Here is a 27,781-nt window from a genome sequence, read left to right on the forward strand (position 1 = left end):
TAATTACCTTCAAAAACATCAATTTGGGGAATTAGTTGAATGCTGTTTTGAAGAGGTTTGTAATGATATGCTTTGTCACATGAGTCAATCAGTTTTTAACACTTTCATCTTTAAGTTTGCCATGAATCACTTTAAAGACATTACTTAAAAACTGATTTAAACTCTCTATGTTTTTATTGATTGTTGTGTTTTCTAATACAGCGTTGGCTGAGATCTCTGGGAAAGTAAGTGAAAGGATAACTTACATATTCCGTGTTCTGTCTGCTGTAATCCGTGATGTTCTGCTCTCATTACAATTCATCCTCCTGTTCTACATGTTTGGATCAGCCGAAGGAGGTGAGTTCAGTTTTATAAACTAGATTCATTCATGGTGTATGATTGCAGCATTCATGTTTAAAATCAAATTAAATAAAACCAGAAAACTTATTATGTGTAACGTCTCGGTTTCGGATGTAACCCTCGTTCCCTGAAGGAGGGAACGGAGACGTCACGTCGTGACCGACGAATTGGGAACTCGCTTAGAGAAACCAATCTGCTTCGCATACTACTAAAACGCCAATGAACTTGGCATTGAGATATTTGCATAATGCTGGCGCCGCCCCGCCAGGTGCCTTTATAAGCAGCAGGTGCAAATAGGGAAATTAGCTTCTTTTCGCTGAGAAAGCCGGGAGAAAGTGACCGGTCGATAAACAGCAGGGAGCAGCCCTGTGGCGACGGGACGTGACGTCTCCGTTCCCTCCTTCAGGGAACGAGGGTTACATCTGTAACCGAGACGTTCCCTTTCAGTCGGTCACTACGACGTCACGTCGTGACCGACGAATTGGGAATCCCTACCAAAACGCCACTGAGGGCTGACCTCTTCCAGTGTCTGCGTAAAGCCCTCCGGTTCCACTTAAGGAGAAGGAGAATTAGGTTTTAAGGCAGAAGGCCGGGCACTAGATGTTCCTTTAACCCCACAGTAGTGCCAGCGACTGGGAAGCGCCCTATCTGAGCGGTATAGGGACGCTGCGGAAGCCACCGCCCCGTTAAGGGCTATTGGTGGGCGAAAGTCAACCGTAGTTGAGGTAAAAATGACAGCCGTGGCTGTGTAAGCAAAGCAGTGCTCTGCTAAGGGAAACGTGGGCTGGTAGGATTAACCCCACGGAATAATACTCACAAAGGAACCCGTTGGGACACAATGTGGAGCCCAAGCCAAACACATAGGTTCGTAAGAATACAGCTAGTGAGAGGCTGACAGCCAATGCTCCGCAACAAAGGCTGCCAAGGCATCGAAGATAGAGCAATTCAAACCATTACGCATTTTTGCTCTGATGGCCTTCCATACTGAAACTCAATTAGGAGCCTCAGTTGGAGGCTGCAAGCCGACCTGCGAGTCTGCTCTCCGTGCCCTCCCTGGTGAGGAAAGAACACGAGAGGATACAGGCTCGATACGAACACTGTAAAATCTAATGAACGTATTAGGTGTCGCCCAACCAGCAGCTCTACAGATGTCTGTTAGCGAGGAACCACGAGCTAAAGCCCAAGATGAGGCAACACTCCGTGTGGAGTGAGCTCTCAATTTAAAGGGGCAAGGAATACCCTGAAGATTATAAGCCAGGGCGATAGTATCAACAATGAGACATCCTCTGCTTAGTGACAGCTTTCCCTTTCTGCTGGCCACCATAACAAACAAAGAGCTGGTCTGAGGTCCTGAGGCTTTGCGTGCGATCCACGTAGAGTCGCAGTGCGCGTACGGGGCACAACAAAGCCATGGTTGGGTCTGCGTCCTCCGGGGGCAGCGCTTGCAAGCTCACCACCTTATCTCTGAAGGGAGTGGTGGGAAATTTGGGCACGTAGCCTGGTCTGGGTCTCAGTGAGACAGCAGGACCAAACTAAAGCACAAATCGTCAACAGAGAATGCATGTAAATCCCCTACTCTCTTCATGGAGGCCAATGCTATCAGGGTCAGAGTTTTCATTGATAAAAACATCAGACTCGTAGACTGCAAAGGCTCAAAAGGGAGACCTGAAGGCTTCAGCACCATGGACAGGTCTCAGGAGGAAAGAGGGAGGGCGCGAGGGGTTTAGCCTGCGAGCGCCTCTTAAAATGTAATAATTAAATCATGCTGGCCAACTGATCTGCCGTTGATAAGTGAGTGATAAGCAGAAATAGCGGCGATATCAACTTTAATGGCGGAGGGACAGCCTACCATCTAACCTATGTTAAAGATATAAAAGCACAATGTTAATGGGCATTCTCTGGGGTCCTCGCGTTGCGAAGAGCACCGGGTGACGAAAAAGGTTTCATTAAGCGCGTAAGCCCGTCTTGTGGATGGTGCTCGAACCGCGTCGATGGTGTTAGATACCGCTTGCGATAAATCACCTAAACCTTGCGCGCGCTCAACGACCATACATGGAGATCGCACAGGTCGGGCGCGAGTGCCAATGTGCCCCTTCCTTGAGAAAGAAAGTCCTTCCTCAGGGGAATTCGCCAGGGAGGGCTGTCGCGAGGAGCATTAACTATGAAAACCAATTCTTGGTCGTCCAGTACGGACGATTAATAAAAGGCTCTCCTCGTCCTGCCTGACTTTGCACAGTGTCTGCGCAATAAAGCTCACTGGAAGGAATGCGTATTTGCGCATCCCCCGCGGCCAGCTGTGTGCCAACGCATCCACGCCGAGGCTGCCCTCGTTTAGTGAATAAAGTAGGCGACAGTGGGTATCGTCCGGCGACGCAAACAGATCCAGCTACGCACGACCGAACTTCATCCAAATTAGCTGGACCGTCTGGGGGTGGAGTCGCCATTCGCCGGGGGTGCAGCTCGGGAAGCGCGTCTGCCGCTGTATTGAGCGTACCCGGGATGTAAATGGCACGAAGGGACCTCAGATGCTTCTGACTCCAAAGGAGGAGATGACGAGCGAGATGCGACAGGTGACGAGAGCGCAAAACCGCCTTAACGGTAAATAACGCAAAAGTCGCAATGTTATCAGTGTCGGCTAATACATCCTTCCCTCGTATCTCCATAGCGGAGCGTACAAGTCCCAGATATACAGCGCACCGCTCGCGGCAGTTGGGGTGCTATGCACACCCCTGAGACTGCAAGCCCGTCATACGTGGCTGATCATCCCGTGCTGAGGGCATTGCATGCTACAGAATGCCAGGAGACCCTTCAGGGGCACATCTTCTATCGGAAATGCCGGGTCTACCACGGGGAAAAATTGAAATGACACGCAGGTGTAATGTTTACACGGTGTATGCCGGTGTGCCACGCTCTCCTCGAGACTCGATCGTAAGCCAACGCTGAAGCGGTCTCATATGAAGCAGCTCGGGCCGTGTCACAGCCGCAGCATGCTGTCATATGTCCAGGAGCTTCTGAAATTGTTTCAGAGGGACCGCGTACTTCCCTCAAATTAAACCGAGGCAAGTCAGAACTGACTGGTTGCGCGCTCTTGTAAAACACGCCAATTAGTCGATCGAGTCTTATTTCCATACTGAGAAAAAGGATCCTCTGCACGGGGCAAAGTTGCTCTTTCCCAGTCGACCTGAAGACAAAACGAGCGAGATGCCGAAGCATTAACTCTCTGTGTTCGCGCACGTCTGCCAAGAACGGGCTATTATAAGTCGACGTACATAAAAGCAGAATGCGAACAACGCTCTCTCTCTGACATTTTAATGCCGTGACTACATGGAGACACGGAGAGAGAGAGACAGCTCGAACGGTGTACTTAGTATTAATATCCCCACCCCAGGACGCAGAGCGAAAAACGGTCTAAAGCGAGGGGAGATGGACACATAAAGTACACGTCTTACAGGTCTAAGGCTGCAAACCGATCTGAATATTGAAATACGAGCCTCGGCGTTATCATCCAAAAAGGACACCTTCGTAGAGCCGGTGCGTAAATCAAATCGATCGTAACCCGCCGCGTATTTTGGGTACTATGAGATAAAGGCTGGAAAAACCCTATCATCATCTCGGTAAGAGGGACCGGCTCGAACATCCTTCGCCAACAGGATATCGACTTTTGCACGCAGTACATGTGCATCGGACGCTTTCACCACAGTGAAACGAAAGCCCGAATTTGGGGTGTGCCGGATTCGTAACCGAGGCGGATCGTGCGTAAAACCCAACGAAACGGGCTGGGAACTGAAGCCAAGCACCCAGGCACCGTACGAGGAGAAATAACGACACTACCGAAGTACCCGCGGTGGGGCAGCGAAGCGAGACAGGTGGGACTGCCGGTGCGTCTGCTGTGACAGCATAAACATCTACAGTATGTGTGTGTGACACTGACCTGAGCCCGCTGAGGGTAACGGTCGTCTGGTCTCCTCTACGGAGAGCTCAGACTCCGATGAGGGTGCTGGTGGTCCGGTCTCCTCAGCGGAGAGCTCGGACTCCTCAGGTCACCCGCTGGCGATAGAGGAGAGGTAGGGGAGCTGGTGTGAACCCGCTCACGGCTCTCTCGATCCTCCGGAGACCTAGAGAGGGAAGAGGAATGCACTCTTATGTGTGGTTAAGTGGGTACCGGCCGAACAGCCGGTGGAACATATGCAAACCAAGGATTTTCCACCCGACCCTCTATCGGGGGAAGGAGCTCCATCTCCTGAAGAGTGATCCTCTGCCAATCCGGGTCGCCCTTCACTGGCCACTTAAACTCCCGAATTTCACGGGAAGCGGCTAAGCGGGCGGGGCGAGCTGCTGACGACCGGTTCCCCTGCGCTGCCGAGATGGGGTCCGAGGAGGGGAACGGAGGTGGTCGCCGCAGGACGCCGACGGCGAGAGGCAGACTGAGGAGCCGGCGTGGTGGACCAAGGGCAGCTCTCTTCCGCCGGGGCATGACCTAGGAGATCGCCTCAGTCTGCGCAGCGGAGCTGTACGACTCCCCTGGCTCGCCGAAGAGGCCGGTCTGTGAGACAGGAGCATTCAAGTTGTTCTCGTCTGCGTCCGTCATGTCAGCCCGACACAGCCAAAGGTGGCAATCTTGAACCACTGAGGTGGACATCGCACGACTGAAGGTCGCGGCCTCCCTGGTAAATCCTTGGTGAGCCTGCAGCAACGTTATTACGTGCAGGGCCGAAGCCGCCTCTCCGGCATGCCTGATGGGCAGCGTCCGTAACCGGACGACTGTCTACAAACACGGGAGGGAAGGGTTGGGTGGTCCCTCCAGGAACGCATCCCGCTCCACTGAAGGGGTCCCCGCCCTTAGCGGCTTCGTTGGTGAGGGAGGTGAGGGGTGAAAGCTGAACGGCCGGACGGCCGCAAATCACGTCAGCTCTTCGTGCCGTCAGGGAAGAAAGGCACAGGAGGAGAGGACCGAGAGGCCCGAGCAGCTCCGAAGTACCAATCATGTGGGCGGGACGGTTCGGGCGGAGAGGGGTTAACCTTTCCAACTCTACCGTCTCCGCCGCTCGAGCGGGCACGGCCGCCATCTCCGGAATGACTCTGCCTCGGAGGAAAAATGGACACTCCTCTGATGCTGCAGAAGTGACGGGACCAGAAGGAGGTCCAATGGATTCGGCAGACATCGTAGAACACGACTCTGCAGTCTCCACCGGAGCCTCAACCGGCTGAGGATGAGAAGGCCGGTAGGTGGAGGACGCATCCTCCGTCCTACTCAGCGTAGTCACGCGAAGGGCGCCCTGCGAGCGCTTGACAGCCGCACCATGGCGGCGTCAGCACTGCAAAGGCGCGGACAGCGTTCCCGTAGAAACGACAGTCGTCTCCGCAATCCAAGAGGGTTATGCTCTCACAGAGAGAACAGAAACTCTCCACGAACGCAGCCCCGGAGTGCTCGATGCCTGAGCACGAAGACAGCGCTCGTGACCGTCACTGGAACCCTTATACTTCTCGCATCCAAGATCGCACGGGCGAAAAGCTATCCTGAATAGGAAGCTGATCTCCGCATATACGAGAGAGTGGCTGCCTTTAACAAGGCACAAAGCTCTCTCGCATCACTCTTTTAGGGAAATTCACTCAGATGCTTAGTTGATGAGCGCACAGGAAGGCAACGCACACACTAAACTCAAAACAATAAACAGGTGTAGAGCCGTGGAATTAAGCGAAGCGTCCGCTGTGGTACTGCTAGTCCAACCAACTTCAGCAATCAAATCCCAACAGAGTAAAGTAGCTTCTCAGTAGCAGATACTGCCGGCTTTCGAAGCGATAAAAAGCTAATTTCCCTATTTGCACCTGCTGCTTATATACGCACCTGGCGGGGCGGCGCCAGCATTATGCAAATATCTCAATGACAAGTTCATTGGCGTTTTAGTAGTATTCGAAGCAGATTGGTCTCTCTAAGCGAGTTCCCAATTCGTCGGTCACGACGTGACGTCGTAGTGACCGACTGAAAGGGAACAGCAGTTTAAAATTTATGTTAATTGCTTCTGGTGAAACTCCTCAAGTATATCTAGATATAAATATAAAGTTTTATACAGATTTAATGACTGATGATAAATATACCTGATTTCTTGAGGTCTTTCATAAGAAAAACACCATAACACACACTATGCAGTGACACTGATGTATTGTTTCATCTGTGACTGTCAGTCCAGGCATCTCTTAATAAACTCTTCTGTTTTTAGGTTTCTTCATTGTTGCTGTTTTACCTGTGATAACAACCTCGACCAATTACAACTGGAATATTACATGTGGGCAAAAGATGGGATGTAAGTTTTGAATTATCATCTGATCAATGCTGTACAAATGCTGAAATAAATTATAACAATATGTAATCCATTAATCTTCATGCTTCTGTCACTATTGGTCATTTTCATCACTTTCTTATCTTAATGGTTTTGAGTGTTGAGTTCAATTAGAGTTGAAATATTTCCAGTTCTTCAGTAATTTTAGTATGATCATCTGTGTTCAGTTGTGGATATTTATTTCACTAACACTTTATTGAGCTCCTGCAGTTGACGTCACGCAGCCTAAACTCTGCCCTTTTGGCAGGCAATTGTAGAGCACTTGAGTGCTGTAACATTGGTGTTGATAGTGGTTAAACTTTAATTTTAAACCAGACTGTTTGTACCTTACAAACCTTACTATTTTAACATGTTGTATAAGGGTTTTATGTTTAGTAACCCTGAAATGACATGTAAGAGTTTAAAATGTGGAAAGTAACTGGGATGAAAGACATTATAGGATCTGTGTTTCATCTATTAAGTTTTGGATGTACATACGGTATGTGTATCTTTTGAATTAAAGGGCGCAGTGAACTCTGTTGCCATGATACTCCTGCTGGCACCATTCATTTCATATTCGCTTCTGGCTGTCCCTGCCTGCCAGTATGGTGGCGTAAACAGAATGGGTCACGGGATGTCCGGACCTCTATAACATGGTCCTACATGATCACACTTAGAAAGAGACAGGCAGTCTGTCTGGCATACGCACAACCGGCGCAACGTCATAGAATGTCTCTGAACAGGTTCACGCCCACTTTTGGGGGAAAACAAACTAGACCTCCCATTGACTTCCATTCAAAATAGCGGAATAAAGCAATGTTCGTACACACCCGACAGGCGTAAATAACTTATGAAATCACTCAGATTAAACATGTTAAGTAATTATCTGTCCACCCTGCCTGCCATAGAGCGCGAAAGATACATTAACATATTTAATTTGTTCAATATAAAAACATGTCTCTTTCATTCTCACAGCATCAAATTTTTGTAACAACGCTCCCTATTGACCAGAGGTGTCTTACCCGGACATTTACTCATACCTCATCGAGTCAACAGGGAAGCAAGTGAATGATTTTACTTCATATTTGAAAGTTACTTCGTATTTATTTATTATGTCTTTATATTTAGAGTACTGAGCTCACTTTTCCATCCAGCCGTACAACTAACTGGTTTAGCGATATTTCCAGCAATCACTGATGGCGTTTTTACACAAATTTGACGCTGGGAGAATGAAAGCGATATGTTTTTATATTGACCAAATTAAATGTTTAATGTATCTTTCGCGCTCTATGACAGGCAGGGTGGACAGATAATTACTCGACATGTTTAATCTGAGTGATTTCTTAAGTTATTTACGCCTGCCGGCTGTGTACAATTGTTGCTTAATTTCGCTGTTTTGAATGGAAGTCAATGGGAAGTCTGGTTTATTTTCCCCCAAAATGGGGCGGTGACGAAATTTACAGTCAAGTTCCCGGATGTGCCGGTAGTCCGTATGGGAATCAGGTGATCTAGGTCAGTGATTCCCAACCGGGGGTACGCGTACCCCAAGGGGTACGTGAAGAGTTTCCAGGGGGTACGCGAAAAGATTTATATTTTGCTTTGATCTCATTTACTTTTAATAAAAATGTCTTTCGTTTGTCCAGTCATTTACCTAAGATTGATTTTTGTGAGGAAAGCATTGTAAAAAGGACAACTTTGTAATTTTAATCATTTTATCATTAATATAATTTGCCGTCAAGAGTAAATGCGCTGCATGATCCAAAACGCAATGGTGATGTCCAACTCAAGAACGACTATTTTCAATGAACCTGAATAGTTTCTAAAGACACAAAGTTTATTAACTATAAATAATGTTCAAATAATGTTATAATATTCATTCCAGCTGCCATTGCATTTTCAAATTATGCAAAAAAAACTTAAGCATTGTTTTTGGCTAACATATTTTGTCCCGTATGATGTCTTTTGTATTTATAGAGAATGTCTTAACACATTTTGTTTCTCTTTTATATTTGAACAGAATAATTTAAATTATTTGCACACTTTAATTATCAGTAACTTAAATTGAGATTTTAGTAAATTTAGGGCATTTACTAATAAGGAGAGCTCAATAAGCGCCGGAGTGGAAAATTTGCGTTTGATTTACTACAAAGGCGCAAATAAAATACAAAGGCACAATAATGTCATCAGCACATTTCTACAATGACTATTGCAATTTACTAAGAGCAGCGCAAATTAGTACAGGGTCGCAAATAAGAGACCTCGGCAGGACATCGCAATGAAAATGCGGACTGCGGAGTGTGAAATTCCAGCTAAGTAAAAGTACACTGAGAACCGGAGGACGAAAGATGAAGGTTAAAAGAAGTTTTGAAATACCTGATTTGACTCGTGAGTTCTTCTCCTCTTTTCTTCAGCAAATTAAACATAGCATGGCTTGGCAAACTATATATATATTTTTAAAGTATGTTCCTCTGGCAAAATTTTATATTATCCTCGCATTAATGTTGCTTCTAAAAGGAAAACACCACAAATGCATATGCAATAAGGTCGCAAAAATAACACCTTTTCAGAGCTAAATATCTACTGCGTGTCTTTAGTAAGTTCAGTCGTTATTTAACGCCAAAATGATGGTTTGCGCAAGCGGTTAGTAAATCTGGCCCTTAAAGGGGTCATATGATGAAATTTTTTAATTTGTAAAGTCTTTGGCGTTCCCAGAGTCCATGTGTGAAGTTTTATCTCAAAACAACCTACAGATAATTAATTATAGCATGTCAAAATTGCCCTTTTGTAGGCCTGAGCATCTTTTAAAATGCAAATGAGCTGATAAAATGCAAACACTGATCGCAATGATAGTGGTTTGTTGAAAAACATGCTTCATCAGTCAGTGCTTTTTACCTTAATGTTTAAAATTAATTAATATTACTAATTATTTGTCTTTAAAACACAACTTTGGTTTAGTTTCGATGAAGGGGTACTCGAGCCTTACTGATAGGGCTGTGGGGGTACTTAGGGCTAAAAAGGTTGGGAACCACTGATCTAGGTTATAGTGTACAGTTTTCGTGTACTAGCTGGTCTCTGTTACAAATAAAAAAAATCTGTTTGTTAACATTAGTTAATGCATTAGTTAATAAACATAGCAATAAACAATGAGCAATAAGTTAATATAAATATTTTATAGAATTTATTGATCTTTGTTAATGTAAGTTAATGATCATACAGTTGTTTGAGTTCATTATGCATTAACTAATGTTAACAGTTACAACTTGATTTTAAAAATGTATTCGTAAATGTTAAAATTAAGATTTTAAATGGTTTATTCTTCATTGTTAGTTAATGTAGTTAACCAATGTTTTCAAATGGACCTATGTTGTAAATTGTCTGCAATGTTTTTTGGTAAATGATGATCTTGATTTTAAAGAGTATTTTGTCTTTGTAAGTCAATCTATTTCTGTTAAAAATCTTCCTCAGGTTCACCGTTGGCCAGGAGATCAGTATGGTCTACAATGATGTTATTGCTGACTGCAGTAATGATGTATTTCTACATCATGGCACTGGAAAATGAAAAAGGTATATTCAGAAAATCTTTTGGAATAATTTTAAAACACACCAAATATAAAAAATAAATGTCCCTTTTTACTTTAAAGATAACTTAAAGATCCATAAACTTTAAAGATCCTTATTTGAAAGGTTTAACAGTTTTTCATGCTTGTTTAATGACACATAAATAATTAATGTACCTGTGGAACGGTCCTTAAGACACCAAAAGCGCATAGATAGTGAGGAACTAACTCTGAAAAGATGCTTGAGGTTCTTGCTTACCTGTGTCAACATGTCATAGTCCTTCTGAAGGGAGACATGAGGACACCAGATGTAAACAGAGCAAAAAACTGGAATCTCATCTGGTGCCATCAATGAATGGAAATTCACTGCAAAACTTAACATGAGATAACTGTTACTTTCCTCCCTCCCATTTTGTTCAGGGATTTAACATTCTATCTCTGTTCTTTTTGTGTCTCTTGTGAATCGTGTCCAGTTTATGTCTTTAATTATTAAATATTTAAATGGTTATACAAATATTTATACTTTGTTTGCTGAAAATGAAAGCAGCAGTTTCTTTACTGCTAAGTTGATAATGTATGTTTACATCTGTAAAATTCTGCATATCTTATGAAGAATGAATTTATACAAAGTTGATAATAAGGATGATATGTTGTTGTTTTCTTTATACAGATTGTGTTGGATGGGCCTGCGTGATTGGATTTCTTCAAGTATTATGGATAGTTTGGAAATGTTTGGGGTCACATGGAGATTATAGTACAGTATTTTTCATCTGCTCCAGTGTATTGTTTTCAAACCCTTTTGTTTATTTCTCATGTGATTTAGATATCTAGTTTGTGTGTGTGTTTGAATAAGTTATGTTGATGTTTGATAGATATTTACTAAATTAACTTTATGATGTCCAGTTTAAAAGTATTCATCTTCTCTTTCTTTCTTTTTTTGTCTTAACTGTATTTCTATACTTTAATGCAATTAAATTAAATACATGAACATAAGACAAATAATTACAACAAAACTTATTTAACTAAACATAAATTAATTCTACCAAGAATCAACATTCTGAAGAATAAAATAAATCATAAAGATTTTTATTTTAAATTTGGAGATATTGTGTACACTGTAAAAAATGCTCATTTTTGTTTAATCAAATCAGATTTACAAGTTATTTCAATTTACAAGTATTTATCTTGACTAGAGATGAGTTGTTATGACTTAAAAAAAAAAAGTTAAAACAAGTCAACTTCATTTATAAAGTTATAACAACTTAACTCTAGTCAAGATAAATAAAAGTGGAAATTACTTGTAAATCTGAGTTGATTAAACAAATCAATTTAAGGCAGCAAAGATTTTTTTACAGTGTGTGTTTCGACCAATATTGACTTTGTATGTGTTTGTCTGTATATTGACATGTCTCATTTATTCTAAAAATAATAAATGTATTCACTTTCAGATTTCATTCGTATCACTGCTGTGTATGTGTTTGGATCAGTTGTTGTTGTTTTAATCAGCGCTCTTTCATTGATGACTGAACTGATACTGAAAACAGGTGAGTAAACAACACTTTAACATCATGCAGCTTTGATTTGTTTATTTAAATTAGTGAAAATTTTTAGCTGGTAAATATAAATATGAACTGCAAAATCAATTTACTCTTTACTGTGTGACTGGCTACTACTGTTATAGAAATCACCTGATGTCTTGATCTTAGTCATTCTGGTCAGATTATTCTGATCTTAATTTATATTCACTATTTTTAAAACTTTTTAGAGCACTTATAATACACAAAACATGAATTCATAATCATTTCCTAATTCATTAATAACTAATAATATCATAAACATCTGTTTATGCTGTTATTTTTTAACAAATAACTGTTAATTCATTAAAGAAACCAGTAATAATGTTTAAAGAAAACTGTCTCCAGTCTAATGTTGTTATTGTTATTTTCAGTTAATAGTGAAGGTTTAATGGGAGATCTGAGAATCACTGTGTTTTCGTCTGAAATCCTCTTTACTCTGTCTGTGCTGATGTTAATGATATTTGCACCATGTAAGTACAAACTGAACTTTAATAAATACATGTGTCTGATGTTTGTGTGTGTGTGTGTGTGTGTGTGCGTGCGTGCGTGCGTGCGTGCGTGCGTGTGTGTGTGTGCTATTTATTTATTGTAGCCTTTGGGCCTTTAGAAATACATCTGGACATCCTTTAAACTATAATAATACATATTTCTTTTTTCTCAAATTTGAATGATTCCACGTTTATGAATATAAATACATAAATAAATATTTTAATAAATCCAAGAATGAGCAATACAGACTGATTTGATATTTGGTTTGTCTGTTGAAATCAGGTTTGTCTATTAATAATCCTCTGATGATCTTTTCCTCCACAGGGATCAAAAAGGATCTGCAGTATTGTCAGGTGGGTGACCTATATCATTTTAATCTCATTAATTTGTTATGTGCCGCTGACCTGAAATATCAAAAGACTTCTCACTTGATATAAAAGGTGCACTAAGGATTTATTATTTATGTTGGACAATATATCAGTGTCGTTAGGTTTCACGCTGACACTTATTATAAATTCAGCATCATGCTAAAGTAAATGCTTTTGTTTACTGATATCAGTGTAGAAACAGGTTTACTTTATTAACAGGTGAATAAATAATTTGACAACCCAAATTTTTCATTAAGTGGGTGTTACTGAGATAAAGTGAGCACAGTTTAGTTGGTCATGTGATCTCAAAATGGCAGCCATCATGAAGGTGAAACACACTTGCTCTATGTAAAAACACAGGTTTTATTAGGTCCATTGATATGACTAAAGTCTGTCATGTGTGAGTTTGTGATTAAAACATTACTGTCAAAATACTGTTCATTTATTAAAGTTAAACACATTTAAAGAGAAGGAAAACTATGGATAAGTGCGCCTTTAAATAACTGTCCAAAGTTATGAAAATGTTGTGTAAACATTGTTTAAAATTCATGGTTTGCATTAATGCAGATTGGAGCAAGAAGTAAACAAAAGCAAGACAACAGATCAGACCAACATTCTGCTGTGAGTATATAAAGATTTATAAATTACCAGCATTATAAATGTTTCGCTTATTTGACAGAAGCAGTTCAGTAATAAGGTCTTCAGGTATTAAATATCTTTATACCTGTTAGCATTGATATTCATCTGAATGATAATGTAACTTCTCAGCTGTGACCTGTCTTTAAAGGGGCGGTGAATTTGTCGATTTTATTATTTTATACTGTTGCCTGATGTCTACTTCTGATGTCCGCGTGGTTTTTACATTCAAAAACATCAAAAACAATAAGTAATAGGCTATTTTGTAACATAGATTAGTGGCTGTCTGGAGAAATGGTTCGTTTGAAGGGGCGGGCCGCATTGAAGACCTGGACGTAAACACCCACTGCTATGATTGGACGTCTTCGTTCCCCGTCATTACATGTGGGGAAATGTTTTAAAAACATTAATGTGATAAAAATAGCAGCCGAACACAAATATGTTTGAGCCACAAAAGATTCTGGGTGCTAAATATGATACGCATAAATGACAATACGTATATTAAAGTAGAAACAAAACTCGACGTGACTAAATTACCGTATACAACACAGTAAGCGCGCATCAGAATCTAAACTGCGGCTAATAAATCCTTATCAATAACTTTGTATAATTCGATTGTGCTTGTGAGGTTGCTTTTACATTCACGTAATGTTAAATACCACAGTTATATGATAAAAAATAAGCTTTGTTGAGTGTTTGACCTTTCAAACGTAACTCGCCTAAATTACCGTATACAACACAGTAAACGGGCATCAGAATCTAAACTGCGGCTTTTTTATAAATAACACTGTATATTTCTACCGTTAAATTACAGTCGTGTTGTTAAGTGGTGTATCTTTATTAATCGTTTAATGTTTTTAGTACATTAAAACAGTCAAACATACGTGTTTAGACACGGATGTTACAACAGACATATCAAGCGATCTCTTCTAACAAAGCAATAGTGAAACGCAGTAACTTAAATAAAGTAAAATGTCTTACTGTGTATAATGCTGTGTCATTGTTGTCAGATCCAATATAAGTGGTGCTTTTAATCACAGTCTCTCTGCAAATCCAGCATCGACTTCTTTCCAAATAAATCCGTGTACACAAAGTTAACAAACACTCCCCACACGAGCTGGAACTTCTTAAAAAGCAAACTTTTTCCAGGCATTTAATGTTATGTTCCAAGCCTCTGAATTAAAGTATTTAGCTTCTGTGTTGTTCCCACGCGGTTCTTCCACAACCGAAAATGCGTTTCCAGTCTTTCATAACAGATCACCGCGTCAAAATAAAAGTCTCTCAGAAAAAATGTATTTAAAAGTCATTTTGGTTACATTTGTCAATCTTTAAAGACATATTTACTTGTTGAGACACACGTGTGTCACGCGAAGCTGTGGGCGGGACTTCAAAAGTGGTCCTTGTATTTGGCTATGGGGCGGTACTTCAATTCTACTTTGACGTCATAGATTTCCGAATTCCACACTGGCTTGTTTTACTGGCTTGGTGCCAAAAACGGTTATATTTCAGTAGCACGGACGTTTTCAGTTCTGAAACTTGCAGGATGTTCATTTAAGTATGATGACCTCTTATATAACAAATTATCAAGTTAAAATTGAGTATTTGATTCACCGCTCCTTTAATGGTGCTCAGTTATAGATGCATAAATGCCAAGTGACTATTTTCTATAATCTGAAGAAAAATTAAGTAATGACTGATTGGCTAACAACACCGCAAGAACACATCTTCACTTAAACATGTGATGTTAAAAACAGCAGAAAGAAAAATATAACTTCATAGAGCAATCCATTCAAAAAGTCACTGGAATTAATTTTAAAGTCAAAGTTAGTTTTACTGTCAGCAAATTGCATGTCACTTATTAAAAAATAAGATGACAAAGAACTTTATCAAAAAACGTTGTCATGGCCCGCTAGCAATTTTGGGCCCTATGGAAAAATATGAGGTTGGCACCCCCTGCTGCTCCCATTCCATACCAAACATGTAAGCCTAACCTAGCTATTAAAAATATTTTATCTGCAATTCGATAATACTGACCTATTACTTTTGCTATTGCTTTTGACCACTATAGATATTAGTAACTGTACAGGGACGTGCACAGGGGGGTTGCTCAGGTTGCCCGGGCAACTGCCCATATGCCCTTCTCGACTCAAGTTGCCCTTCCGTGGTGGAAAAATTAAATTGTAGTTTTACTTTGTTTGTGCGGCGGTGAGTTGATTCCTTACAAAGTAATGCAAATAAGTGAGTCTTTTGAGTCGATTCTTTACAAAGCAAATGGGCCAAACGTTTTGAATTGGTTCGCGAATCAGTTTGAATGAATTGTTCAGATCGCGCAAAAACTGAATCATCTGATGCTGTTTTACTCGTAGCCTATGTAGAAACATGCAGGATATAAACAGTGTTGGGTGACGTGGATATGAATTTACCAATCTTTAAACTAAAAGCAAAACTTCACACATGTACCCGCCAATATATACGCGTGACCTGTTCGTCGTCAGACACAGTTAAACGCGTGCAACCTCCAGAAACACTGAAGCACAGATAGAAGAAAATCCATCGATGATTGACGTCTGATTCGCTGTATACTGTGTACTGTATGTAAGGGCTGCTCACAACACACACGACACGTGACATGAGATTCACAAGAAAATAGTTTTGTCTAAAATCAGTTTGTATTGTGTAGCTAAGTGTAAACTGTCGATGTCCTCAGACCATCTTAGGAGATTCTCTAACTTAGTGAATGCAAAACTCTCTTGTCAGTTTACTTGTCTGAAATTTCAGATAAAAGCTACATTAACGTTGAGACTAGAGATAATTTGATAGAAATGCTTGTCTATTCTGTGTTTGTATTCTTTGATTTGTACTGTTTGTGTATGTTGTAGTTTCACACACACATACTGTATAAGTGCCCTTCATAAGTATTGGGAAAATACAGGCAAAAATCCTCTGTTTGCTGTGGAGTCAAGAAATGTCTAAACATTAAAAGATGAACATGAGACAAAAGTACAGAATCTGTCACATTTATTTTTTACATGTTGTAACACAGACAATGTTTCACCTCAAATGAACAACACATTTGTATTTTAATACTCCTATCTAATGTTGGCATATTGAGACCATTGGTTCAGAAGTTTTGAAGTGATGAGCTGTGTCCTGATTGTTTACACATGACATGAAAAGCTGTGTAGGATCAGTTTGAGTTATGTGCATTTGGGTACAACACACATAAGTCAGCATTTAATGCTGTTGTTCTTTGTTGGTAAAGCATGTATGTGTTGAAACGTAAACAAAGGTTAATAAAATGTGACATTCTGTACTTCTGTTATTCTCAGTCCTTCCTATAGGCCGTGAGTTTTTATTTTTATTTTGGGGGGTGCCCTTTTTTTTCCAGAGCAACTGCCCCTCAAAATTCCTGTGCACGTCCCTGTAACTGTACCATGGCTGTAGTTAGCAAATGATTTATTGTGCGAATGTAAATGTATTAGAAAAATACAGTAGCCTACAGTATCAAATATTCAGAGAAAACGTGACATTTCTAAACAAAGATTAAACATACAGTATATTAAACACAAACATGTGTGCAATATGCAAACACTGTTACACTGCTTTATCAAACAATTAGCCACACATAAGTCAGCATTTAATGCTGTTGTTCTTTGTTGGTAAAGCATGTATGTGTTGAAACGTAAACAAAGGTTAATAAAATGTGACATTCTGTACTTCTGTTATTCTCAGAAAAAATTAGAAATTAGACTAAGTAATACATGATTCCCAGTAACAAGGGAACAAAATAAACAACAACGATAATGCAACAGCAATCTCAAGTTCACAGAATAGAGACAGTAATACTACAAGTACACACAAATTAGAAAAAAATGTCTTTTGTTTAACCTGCAAGTGATTTAAATGCTAAAACCCAAACGTTTTTGCTGACTTAGTCCTTAAACAAATCCTTAAAATCTAGTCTCAAAGCCAACTGCCTTTCAGTGGACAGTATGGTGAGGTTGTTCAGCCTCTCATAAAACATGGTTGATCTTGAGTAACTTTATAGTTTTAAGCTGGCTGACAGTAAATAAGACTCTCTTCACCAGCAACAGTAGCTGGGTTTCCATTGAAATGTGAGGTGAATCTTTTCAAAAAAAAAAAACAAAAAAAACGCGAATTAGGTGCATTTCCATCAAGTTGTTAGAGGGAATGAAGGTGGTATTGGTAAACTAGTAAACAAGGAAAAATGGAGACAGAACTACATTTAGGTACAATTTGTCAAATTTACTAGCAGTGCAGTGACGATCATTCACGTGGGTTTAATGTTTGCTGCATCAGAATTTATTCAACAAATGCATTTCCATCTTCCATTATTCACATTTACTCTTTGTCATCAAAAAAACACCACAAGCGTGCGTAAAACCCTTGTTGTGAATTAAGGGATTTTTATTTTAAAATTTGCCGTTTCCATCACTCATTTCTTATGCGATAGCTAAACCCAGCTAATGAAGAGTGCAAAAGATCCTCAGGACAGTGCACACCTCTTTAAAAAATTCCCTGTTGCATTTTATAAATTGCATTTAGGAGAGCAAGAGCAGAACAAACTGGCTGAAAATATTATTGAGATGCTTGATTTCCCTCTCAAACTGAGGTGTGAGGTCCAGTATACTACCTTATGAGTAGGGCCAGATGGAATCAGTGGACATCTTTACTATTTCTTTGGGAAATTTCTAGCAAAACCTGCCGAATCTTGCAGAGACATTTTAACTTGTGGGAGCTGCAAAAATTCAAAATTAAATTAAAATATTTTTTTAAGGTTTACAATACAAATCCAGTAAGTCTCTGAATACACCAAACCAATCAGTAATCTGAATTAAACTAAATCAGCATGAAACAACAGATAATGTGCATGTCAAGTGTTACATATTAAAACAAAATGGAAAGACTTGGAAAGCGCTAATAAATTCTCATGATTCATTTAGTGTGTATTGAGATAATTTCATCATTCATACAAAACATCATTCATACAAAACTAAAAATAGCTCACAAAGACTAAGTAATACATGATTCCCAGTAACAAGGGAACAAAATAAACAACAACGATAATGCAACAGCAATCTCAAGTTCACAGAATAGAGACAGTAATACTACAAGTACACAGAATCAAATAAAGTCATGTAATATGAAATATAAATATAATGAAGCATCAGTGAACAATGATCAACGCTAGAGAATTGTTAGCCATTTGCATTTATAATGGTAGATGCACAGGGTCAAAATAGGACCATTTAAACCAAACTATGATCCTTTTTGTGATGTCTTTGCTGATGAGCTGAATGTGTGTTAGGTAAAGGGGGACATCAAAAATGTGCTAAAACATAACTAAGATACAGTGTGGATATATTGTGGATATATTGTTGAAAACATATAAAACATATCTTGTTTCAAACTCAGACTGCAGCAGCAGGTTCAGATGAAACTCAAGCTGGTGGATCAAACCAGAACACAGCAGAATCTCATAAAACGCAATCTCTACTAAAGACTGAAGATCAGGATGCTTGAGGAGCTGGAAGTACAGCAGAAACTCAGCTTGATTCAGTGAAATCACAAACATGAGAGAAGATCATTGAGATTCATCATGAAGACTATCAACATCAAACATTGCTTGTCAAGTGCTTTTCAGTGGTCTTAATGGATGTACAGAATGACTTTTGCATTCAAGTCAGAGATGTGGATTCAGACTGCAATTAATTACCGCACGACCTTGGTGTTTGTAAAAAAAACTATTGGTACTTGTAATTAGGCCAGGAATTTTTACGTGGGTGGTCGGAGAAAGGCAAGGACATTCTGGATTCGGATACCTTACGTCCCCATGAGAAACATTGACCATCCTAAGAGGAAGTAATTACCATATTTAATCTGAAAGATGATGGATATGTATTGCGGATTGCTTAAGGTTGAGTAAATCATGGGGTAATTTTGATGTATCAAAGATTTTTTTTCTTTTTGTGAATTGAAAATGTGTAAATATGATTAAGAGTTGTTTCATTCATTTTGTAGTAACATTTGCTTTGTAAAAATAAGTTTGATTTTTAAGATTCAGCCTAGTTGTAACTAAAATATAAACAAAATAAATCTGCAGAAATTATTCATGCTCTAGTACAGTAGTATGTCAGTAAAGGATTGTAACTTCAGTAATTCTTCAATTGCTGGTCTGAAACTTTTAAACAGAATATTTTAAGTCATTATTTGTGCATCTGAAACAAATATTTTGCAATGCCCTTGTCTGCGTCTTAATGCAGCTTATAGAGACAGAGCGCAGCGCGTCATAACCTGAAAACCACTCCCACCGGGGGGAAAACAATCCAATCGTCTCCATTGACTTTGTATTGCGAGAGGCTGCCTCCTTGTCATTTCTGGCTTATAACAAAAAACAGAATAATGCCTAAAAGCTCCTGTGTGACAATATGTACAGCTAACAAGCCAAAGAACCCAGAAATACGTTTTTATAAGCTGTCGAGCCGTAAAACCCAGCCTTTAAGAAGAATAAAGTGAATCGCCGACTACGTTTCCCACTATGGGAAGCAGTTTTACTAATAGGAGTACTATGAAAAGTTGCCTGTTTTTTTTTTTTTTTTGGCTTGTTAGATGTACACCTTGTCACACAGCAGCTTTTATGTATTATTCTGTTTTTAAGTTTAATCTCTTAATAAGTTTTTGTAAGCTGTCGACCCCAAAAAACGAGCATTTAAAGACACAAAAGTGGATACAGGCAACCTTTCATAGTAATACTATTAGTAGAACTGCGTCCACTAGGGGGAAACGTAGTAGGCGATCCACTTTATTCTCCTTAAAGGCTGGGTTTTACGGCTCGACAGCTTATAAAAACTTATTTCTGGGTTCTTTGGCTTGTTAGCTGTACATATTGTCACACAGCAGCTTTTAGGCATTATTCGGTTTTTTGTTATAAGCCAGAAATGACAAGGAGGCAGCCTCTCGCAATACAAAGTCAATGGAGACGATTGGATTGCCCCCGCCCGGTGGGCGTGGTTTTCAAATTTGCATTACTGCGCTCTGTCTCTATCGTGTATCAAGTGTGCAAATAGTATTAAAAATATATGTGACCCTGCCTTTGAAAACCCAGCTAAAGTAATTTTTGTGGTTTACTGTTTTCTACATAATATCCTCCTACATAATGTAAAGAACATTTTGTGAAAATATAACCTTGATATGTTTAATATTGACTGAGTAAGATCATGATGAATATTGAAATAAAAGTAAAACTACCAGAATCATATTTTGCGCTTGGTATGATGTTCTTTTTCTGAAATATATATATTTGTAGTTGGTTATTGAGTCCCATGATAAATGCAAAAGTAAAATGTACTGTATTACCCACTGGATAGGAAACTATTTAACTTGTTTGACTCTGTGGACCATGTGGTGCAAAATTATCTTATTATGACTTAATATAAAATATTCCTTTAATTTTAATGGTCTGTCATGGGCCCAGTACCCCAAATGAGATACTGTTTGAAAGCTTAGAGTCTCTACTTTCTGCAGATATGCATCACTTTCATACAATTTTACTGTAAGTTATTTACACTTAATTTACATATTAAGTATTAAATGATTCATTTGAGGCTATTTTGGGGATTTTCGCCAGGATTTGGCTCACCCAATTTCAAAAGCTTCCCATACCCACATGCAGAGGTGCACATACAAAAGTTTGGTATCATTTTACAGGAAACCCTTTGAAAATACATAAAACACTGTTGAAAGTGCTAAACATGGTTGTATGTTTTGTCAGTCCTTTCATTTGCTTTCATTTGATATGAGACTTGCACATGTTTGTCACACTTGAAAAATTTGTGTGGGGGGTGATAGTTTAAAAAATGTTGATTTTACATCAACTCAAATAGTTTGAAATATGTAAGGAGTAATTGTTGAACGGCCGTTAAATTATTAAAATATAATGTACACCCAAAGGGGTAATGCATCATTTTCAAATAATACAACACTTTAAAAATGTCTGGGTTATTTTTGACCCATAATCCGTAAATATTGGACAGAACACATCGCTGGGTTAACATTGACCCAATGCTGGGATTTTTCTAACTCAGCTGCTGGGTTATTACAGTATACCCCATGGTTGCATAACAACAACCCAACATTGGGACTTTTTTAACCCAGCTGTGTGTTCTGTCCAATATGTACCCATTATGGGTCAAAAATAACCCAGACATTTTTAGAATGAAAGGAAGAGAGACAATTATTCTGCTTATATTTTTATTGTCTTCTACATAAATATGGATCTACATACGGAAATGAATTGATCCTTTGCTAATCGTTTATAAATTAAAAAATTGTTGCACAATTGCTTAACAATAACAACTATGAAGATTATTTAACACATCTCATTTCAGAGGTCTGCTCTGTTAGGTCTGATCTGATGATGGCTCACTGTACAGATCTCCCTCTACTGGACGAATGAGGAACAACAGGGGAGTAAAATTGCATTGGCTGTTATCTGCCTGGGCCCCTCGGTCGTATATCTGCCTGCTCCAGGTCTGTTAAAACTTGAAAAGATAACAGTCTGACCCAACCCAGCCCTTACAACAAATCGAAAGTCAAAGTAATTTAGCCAAATGTTTACAGTCCATCAACATTTTATGAACATGATCGTCCGTCAGCACAAAAATACTTTAAAGATAAACTGTAGTAGACCTGATTATTTTAAATGTGTATATACAGTATAAAGATGCATCTGCTTTACCTTTTTTCAATGTCAATATTGCTGAGGATCGCTGATGGTGAGTGAACTCATCTGTTTACGAAGAAAAAATGTATATGACACAGACACATGCACACCAGTATGGTTGGGTGAATCCTGGTTTTCAGGATTTTCTCATAAATGATACAAAAAATCTGTAGTTTAATGGTATTCCTCTGTTCTGTTTGTGTGCAGACAGTGGACTTATGATGCATAGGCTATAGATGAGATGTGCAATCATACTAAATTTATAAAACAAGTTAAAACTCACCAACCACCTTAATAAATATTATGAATCTCCATAATACAAGCATGCTTGCATTAAAAATGTAAATGAGTGATTATTTTACTATATTTAACCACAGATTAAGAATGTGGCAGACTACAGATATGTTGCACTTTATTTTGATGTTCCACTTTGAATTTCTGTTTGAATAAAAGCATCTGACAAATGCATAAATGCTCACCTGAAACTCCCTTTACAGTCAAAGTAGAACCCAATTTTTATTCAGATCATTGATGAATGTGATTTTTATTCAAAGTGAAACATAAACCGATAGTAAACTTTCTGTAAAAACCTAGCCTGAGCATTCTGTGATATCTTTATTTAATAAATAGTTTGATGTTTAGGCTTTACACTGAAGGGTTCTTCAGATCCTCTGGTTGTTCCTCTGGGAGGTTCAGTGGTTCTGCCCTGTTCTGTTGATTCACTCTTACCACTGAAAGATCTGGAGGTGGAATGGAGAAGATCAGACTCACAGACTCTCATTCATCTGTATCAAGATGAGGATATCAGACCAGAGGCTCAACATCAGGATTATCATGATAGAGCTCATTTCTTCACTGAAGACATTAAACATGGAAACTTCTCTCTTCGACTAGATCATGTGAGAACTGAAGATGAGGGACAATACACATGTAAAGTTTACAGTGGACACGAGTCTAATGAAACTGTGGTGGAAATTAAACATGTTGGTGAGTAAAAATCCCACAAATTCAGGTTAAACATTAAACACTAAGTTTTATGTTGTGTAATTATTCTGTTCTGTTCAATTCTTTCAGAGCGTTTGATAGTGTCAGGATCAAGTCCGTCCATTTCTGCATCTGTGGGTGGTGATGTCACTCTGAACTGCTCTGTGGACTCTCACATTAAACCTGAAGAGATTGAAGAGGTTTCATGGAGGAAAATAGATAGAGGCGAACCAATCACAGTTCTGCTTTATCAATACAATGAAACTTTATCAGACGCATCAGATGAGCGATACAGAGACAGAGTTGAGTTCTTCACTGATGAAATCCACAGAGGAAACTTCTCTCTCAGAATGAAGAGAGTCACAACTGAAGATAAAGGAGTTTACATCTGTCAAGTGTTTAATGGACGACTTTCAGCAAACACAACTGTAATAATGGAGAGACTGGGTGAGTCAATAAAGAAATAATAAAAACACACTGTACAACATTTTGAATTTTAAGCAAAACCCAGAGCACACATAAAACCTGCTTCTTGGAGGGTAACTTTGTCAGTTATTTCAGTCTCTTCTGATCTTAGTAACCATATAGCAGAATTGCTTCGTGTTGCTTCAGCCATTGTCTAGTGTATATTGTGTTATTGTGCTTCATTCACATTGAAGCTTTCTTGAAGACATATCACAACTAAAACAAGAGTTTTAATTGCATGGAGCATGGTCAAATAAGTCCATTGCTGCCATAAGTATTATTAAACAATTATACATGCTAGCACAATGTTTCACATAATACACAAATGTGATAAATTTCAAAGGTCTTGAGCAACCTCTAAATCAGTGGTCTTCACTGTTTTTTTTCATGAGAGCCACACTGATACTGTAGGTCAGGGTCAATAGGAGAGCCGCCTTTACCGCAAAGTATCAAACTTATCAATCTGATGCAATGCAATAAATACAAATCATTCTTTATTATTTACCAGTCAAATTTGTAACTGAAACAATATGATTTCCCTTAATGACAAAAACAGAATTTTAATGCCAAGCATTCTTATAACATGCTTATGCAGTGCCCCACAAACCACCAGGGGGCCACCTTTCTCGTAATTTCATGCGGCGCTGCACAGAACGGTTGGCGAGTGACATTACTGTACCACGAGAGCAATTCGAAAGAATAACAAGCAGTCTTATCTCACGGTACTTTGATGTCATATGACGATCGCTATATGCAAGCGCTGCATGTGATTAAACACGCTTATCAACGTGCATCTTGATCTAATAGGTATGGTTTTCTAACAAAGTTAGCGTCCGGAGCAGAAAAGCCAGAAAAAGGGCATGCCTGCATGATCATATCACTGTATTATTTACTGCCATGAGAGCCACCAATTAAAGCGGCATGCGTCTCGCGAGCTGCGCAATGAAGAACCCTGCTCTAAATAATAATTAATATTGAAAAAAAAATGTTATTCAAACATATTGGTGGGGTGAGAGCATGAACTTTAAAAAAGTTTTAATTTGAAAAATAAGGAACACCCTAATGTTGATTGTGTTCCTTCAAGGTTTTTTACAGATCTTTCTCATAAACAACAGTACAGTATGGGGTCAGTATTACACAACTGGATCTAATGGTGCCACAGCGCAGCAGCAGATTGCATGTGTTTCACAGTAGCTTTATGTGTTTACATAGACAAAATTTTGTCAATCCGATTGCAAGACACGACAGTCCAGTTTACATGCAACCTAAACATTGCAATCTGATTCAAATGTTAGTTTACATGTACATTCTCTATAATCTGAACCGAACGTCTGCCCAAGCGCACAGCCAGGGTTGCCAGATTCGCTTATCGAAACCAGTCCAGTGGACATTCAAAACTAGTCCAAAAGCATCCCAAATGACTATATATAGCCCAAATACCAATAACAAATAAACAAAAAAATTCTTAGTATAAAAGAAGCCCAAATCTGAACTCCCCCAAAAAAATTGAGGACTTGGCAACGCAGTGCACATTGGCCCTCATTTATCAAAAGTGCGTACACCAAATTTCCAGCGTACACCTTGCGTACACCCAAAACCACGGTGACTTTGAGATTTATCAATATGGACGTTGGCGTACGGCACGCTCAAATCCTACGCCAGCTCAGGAGGTGGTGTACGCACATTTTGAGTTAGTGCAGAAATCGGCAAAAACTTCCTAACACCACAAAACGTACTGACAAACTAAAATATATGATATATTATGACCCACTGTAAAAAACATAGTAATTATAAACTTCAGTGTTTATTTTTATGCAACAATGTTCAATGTTTAATTTGTGAGACTTTACCAAAGCATTTGATTTGTATGCATATGTATTCCTTCAGTTGAGAGCCTGTGCGCTTTACCTGATGTTTCAGAGCGAGCATGTGAACGGAGCTTAGTGGGAGCGGAGCGTTGAGCGGTGCGGTAATATTACCATCAAAGCGCCTTTCCGAAAATTCCACTCCCTCAGCACCGCTCGTTGAACCCAGAACGCCCTTTGATAATTTGCTAGTTCGAGAATCTGTAAAAACGTCTAGCAATAAGTTATGGAATTCAAGCCTTATACATTAATGTAAAGTAAAAATCAAAGTTAAGATTGAGCAGGAAGAAAAAATTGAAAGGGACTGCGGAGAGACTGTAAAGAGTCAGCAAATATTCTTCCTGGAATCTGAAGCGGCACATTGCAAGAAAGCACAAGGATGTGCTACGAAAACATGGTAATGCAATAAAAGGTAAGCTAGTTACGTACCATTCGATGATAAATAAATACAGATGAGGTAAGGTAAAATGCTTGTGTTGAATGGAGCCGTAAATCCGATCATGATGACATGCGGACAAAATTATGGCCACGAATAATTTTTTATGCTATAGACACTTCTTTTTCTTATTTAGTCTAAAGTATGGCCATAAATTTAGAATTTGTTCCCAATATTCAACAGTTTGTTCCTTGGAATTAATTATTATAATAGAATATTTCGTAATTACTATTACAATTATTATTACTTCAAATTATGAATTAGCTTAGCTAAAACATGTGGATGTCGTGGAAACAAATTGTTGATTTGAATTATATCCGGAGCTCCGTATCAAACTGGATCTAAGATACAGCTAACAAACAACTGTATGTAAATACAGAACAACACACTACAAAAGTTACTACATCATTTTAAAATATTATATAAAAAAAATTAACTGAACCATTAAGCAGACATAGAATGTAGGCAACAGTAAATAATAATAATAATAAATAATTATTCTTCTAAATATCAATTAATAATAAAAATAATAAAAAGAATATTACAAATTGTCATCCAATTATTAATGTGTCTTTAATCCCACTCTTTAAACTGCCAAATAAAACAATTTTGTTTCTTTTCACTTCCCCGGATTCTCTTCTTTGCCGTCTTTCGTGTGTCAATGGCGTAAAATGAGGGCGTGGGGGAGGCGGAGACTTGAATTTATATGGGCGTGTTATTCTAATGACGCTCGTTTTCGGCCGCGGCATTTATGAAGGGCAGATATTGCGTACACCTGAATATCAACGGTACGCACAGTTTCATAAATCAGGCGGTGAGAGGAGTGTAAGCATAATCTTACGCCAACATATACGCCCGTTTCTACGCAAGAATGATAAATGAGGGCCATTATCTCTCGTCGAGTTCCCGCTTGGATAAATGTATAAAAAGTTGAAGAAAGTTGTTCTTAAGAAGTGATTCAGATATAGGCAAAGAAAACTAATTTTTCTAAAGGCACAGTGCTATTTTACTGCTTTATATGTAATGTTATGAAAGTACACATGAACGCTGCAAAATGTACAGCGCGTGACCCCATTACCTTTATTAATTATTAATAATGTGTGTAGCTATTGCCGTGCTGTTGCATGTTTCTGTGATGATAATCATGTGATAGGAGGTAAAGATAAGGCGTAAACTTAAAGTAACCATGAAACGGAAGTAGCGATTGTCTTATTTTCCCCGTGGTGACGTATAACCGAGTGAAACGGCTTCTGAAAGTAAATAAGATTTAGGGCTGGACTTGAATTAATTCATTGAGATCTGATTGGATCATTGAAGTTGAGTTGTGTTGCTAACTGCTAATCGCTGCGACCACCCAGTTGCCATACCGAATGACCGGAAGTAAAGAGAGATTCGCGTTTTTTATTAAACATAATGAGGGCACATGAATTAAAAAAAAATAATGAAGCTCACAGATGAAGTCATTTGTAAATTTACCACAAAATTCCACCAAAAATTTTTCATTTAAATTTCATTTCGACTTTAAGCAGAATTGTTCTGCGTATGTGCACAATGTATTTTTGCATCCGAATAAGAAAATACCATTCACTACACTTGATGATTCCGATTTTGTATTCACTTTGTAAGCAGCAATGTATTGACTTTGTTTCTGTGATTTATCGCTGCTAATATCTCGCCAATAATCATTACATATCGTGTGTGTGTGTGTGTTACAGGTTTATCAGATTTACACATATTGGTGTTGATTCTGTGTATTACTGCATGTGGATCTGCTCTTCTGTTCTGCTCTCTCATTTACTGCAGACCGAACACGGGTATGTTTACAGAAATAAATTCTTTAATTCAAAGAGTAATGAATCATTTGTTCTTCACATAAATAAAAACTAATTGAAATTATCCCCTGATTTTAAATCTGCACTCCTGATAAAGAGTATACCGTATTTGCTCAATGATTATGTACAAGTAAGCTTTATTTTAAATTCATTTTATTTTTAACTAAATGTCA

At 38.9% G+C, this 27,781-nt stretch overlaps 1 protein-coding gene across 1 annotated transcript in view; it reads left to right on the forward strand.

Annotated features, from left to right (window-relative positions):
* Nucleotides 1–19,614, forward strand: part of LOC135733862 (uncharacterized) — a 29,882-nt gene extending 10,268 nt beyond the window's left edge. Inside the window, exons 5-13 of the mRNA XM_065252639.2 lie at nucleotides 202–336; nucleotides 6,558–6,641; nucleotides 10,122–10,220; nucleotides 10,884–10,967; nucleotides 11,662–11,757; nucleotides 12,162–12,260; nucleotides 12,604–12,632; nucleotides 13,215–13,268; nucleotides 18,720–19,614. Of these exons, the coding sequence (XP_065108711.2) occupies nucleotides 202–336; nucleotides 6,558–6,641; nucleotides 10,122–10,220; nucleotides 10,884–10,967; nucleotides 11,662–11,757; nucleotides 12,162–12,260; nucleotides 12,604–12,632; nucleotides 13,215–13,268; nucleotides 18,720–18,827 (788 nt within the window). The 3' untranslated portion in view covers nucleotides 18,828–19,614. The remainder of the gene's footprint in view (nucleotides 1–201; nucleotides 337–6,557; nucleotides 6,642–10,121; nucleotides 10,221–10,883; nucleotides 10,968–11,661; nucleotides 11,758–12,161; nucleotides 12,261–12,603; nucleotides 12,633–13,214; nucleotides 13,269–18,719) is intronic.
* The last annotated feature ends 8,167 nt before the right edge of the window (nucleotides 19,615–27,781 follow it).

This window comes from Paramisgurnus dabryanus, chromosome 3 (genome assembly GCF_030506205.2).
Source record: "Paramisgurnus dabryanus chromosome 3, PD_genome_1.1, whole genome shotgun sequence".
NCBI lineage: Eukaryota > Metazoa > Chordata > Actinopteri > Cypriniformes > Cobitidae > Paramisgurnus > Paramisgurnus dabryanus.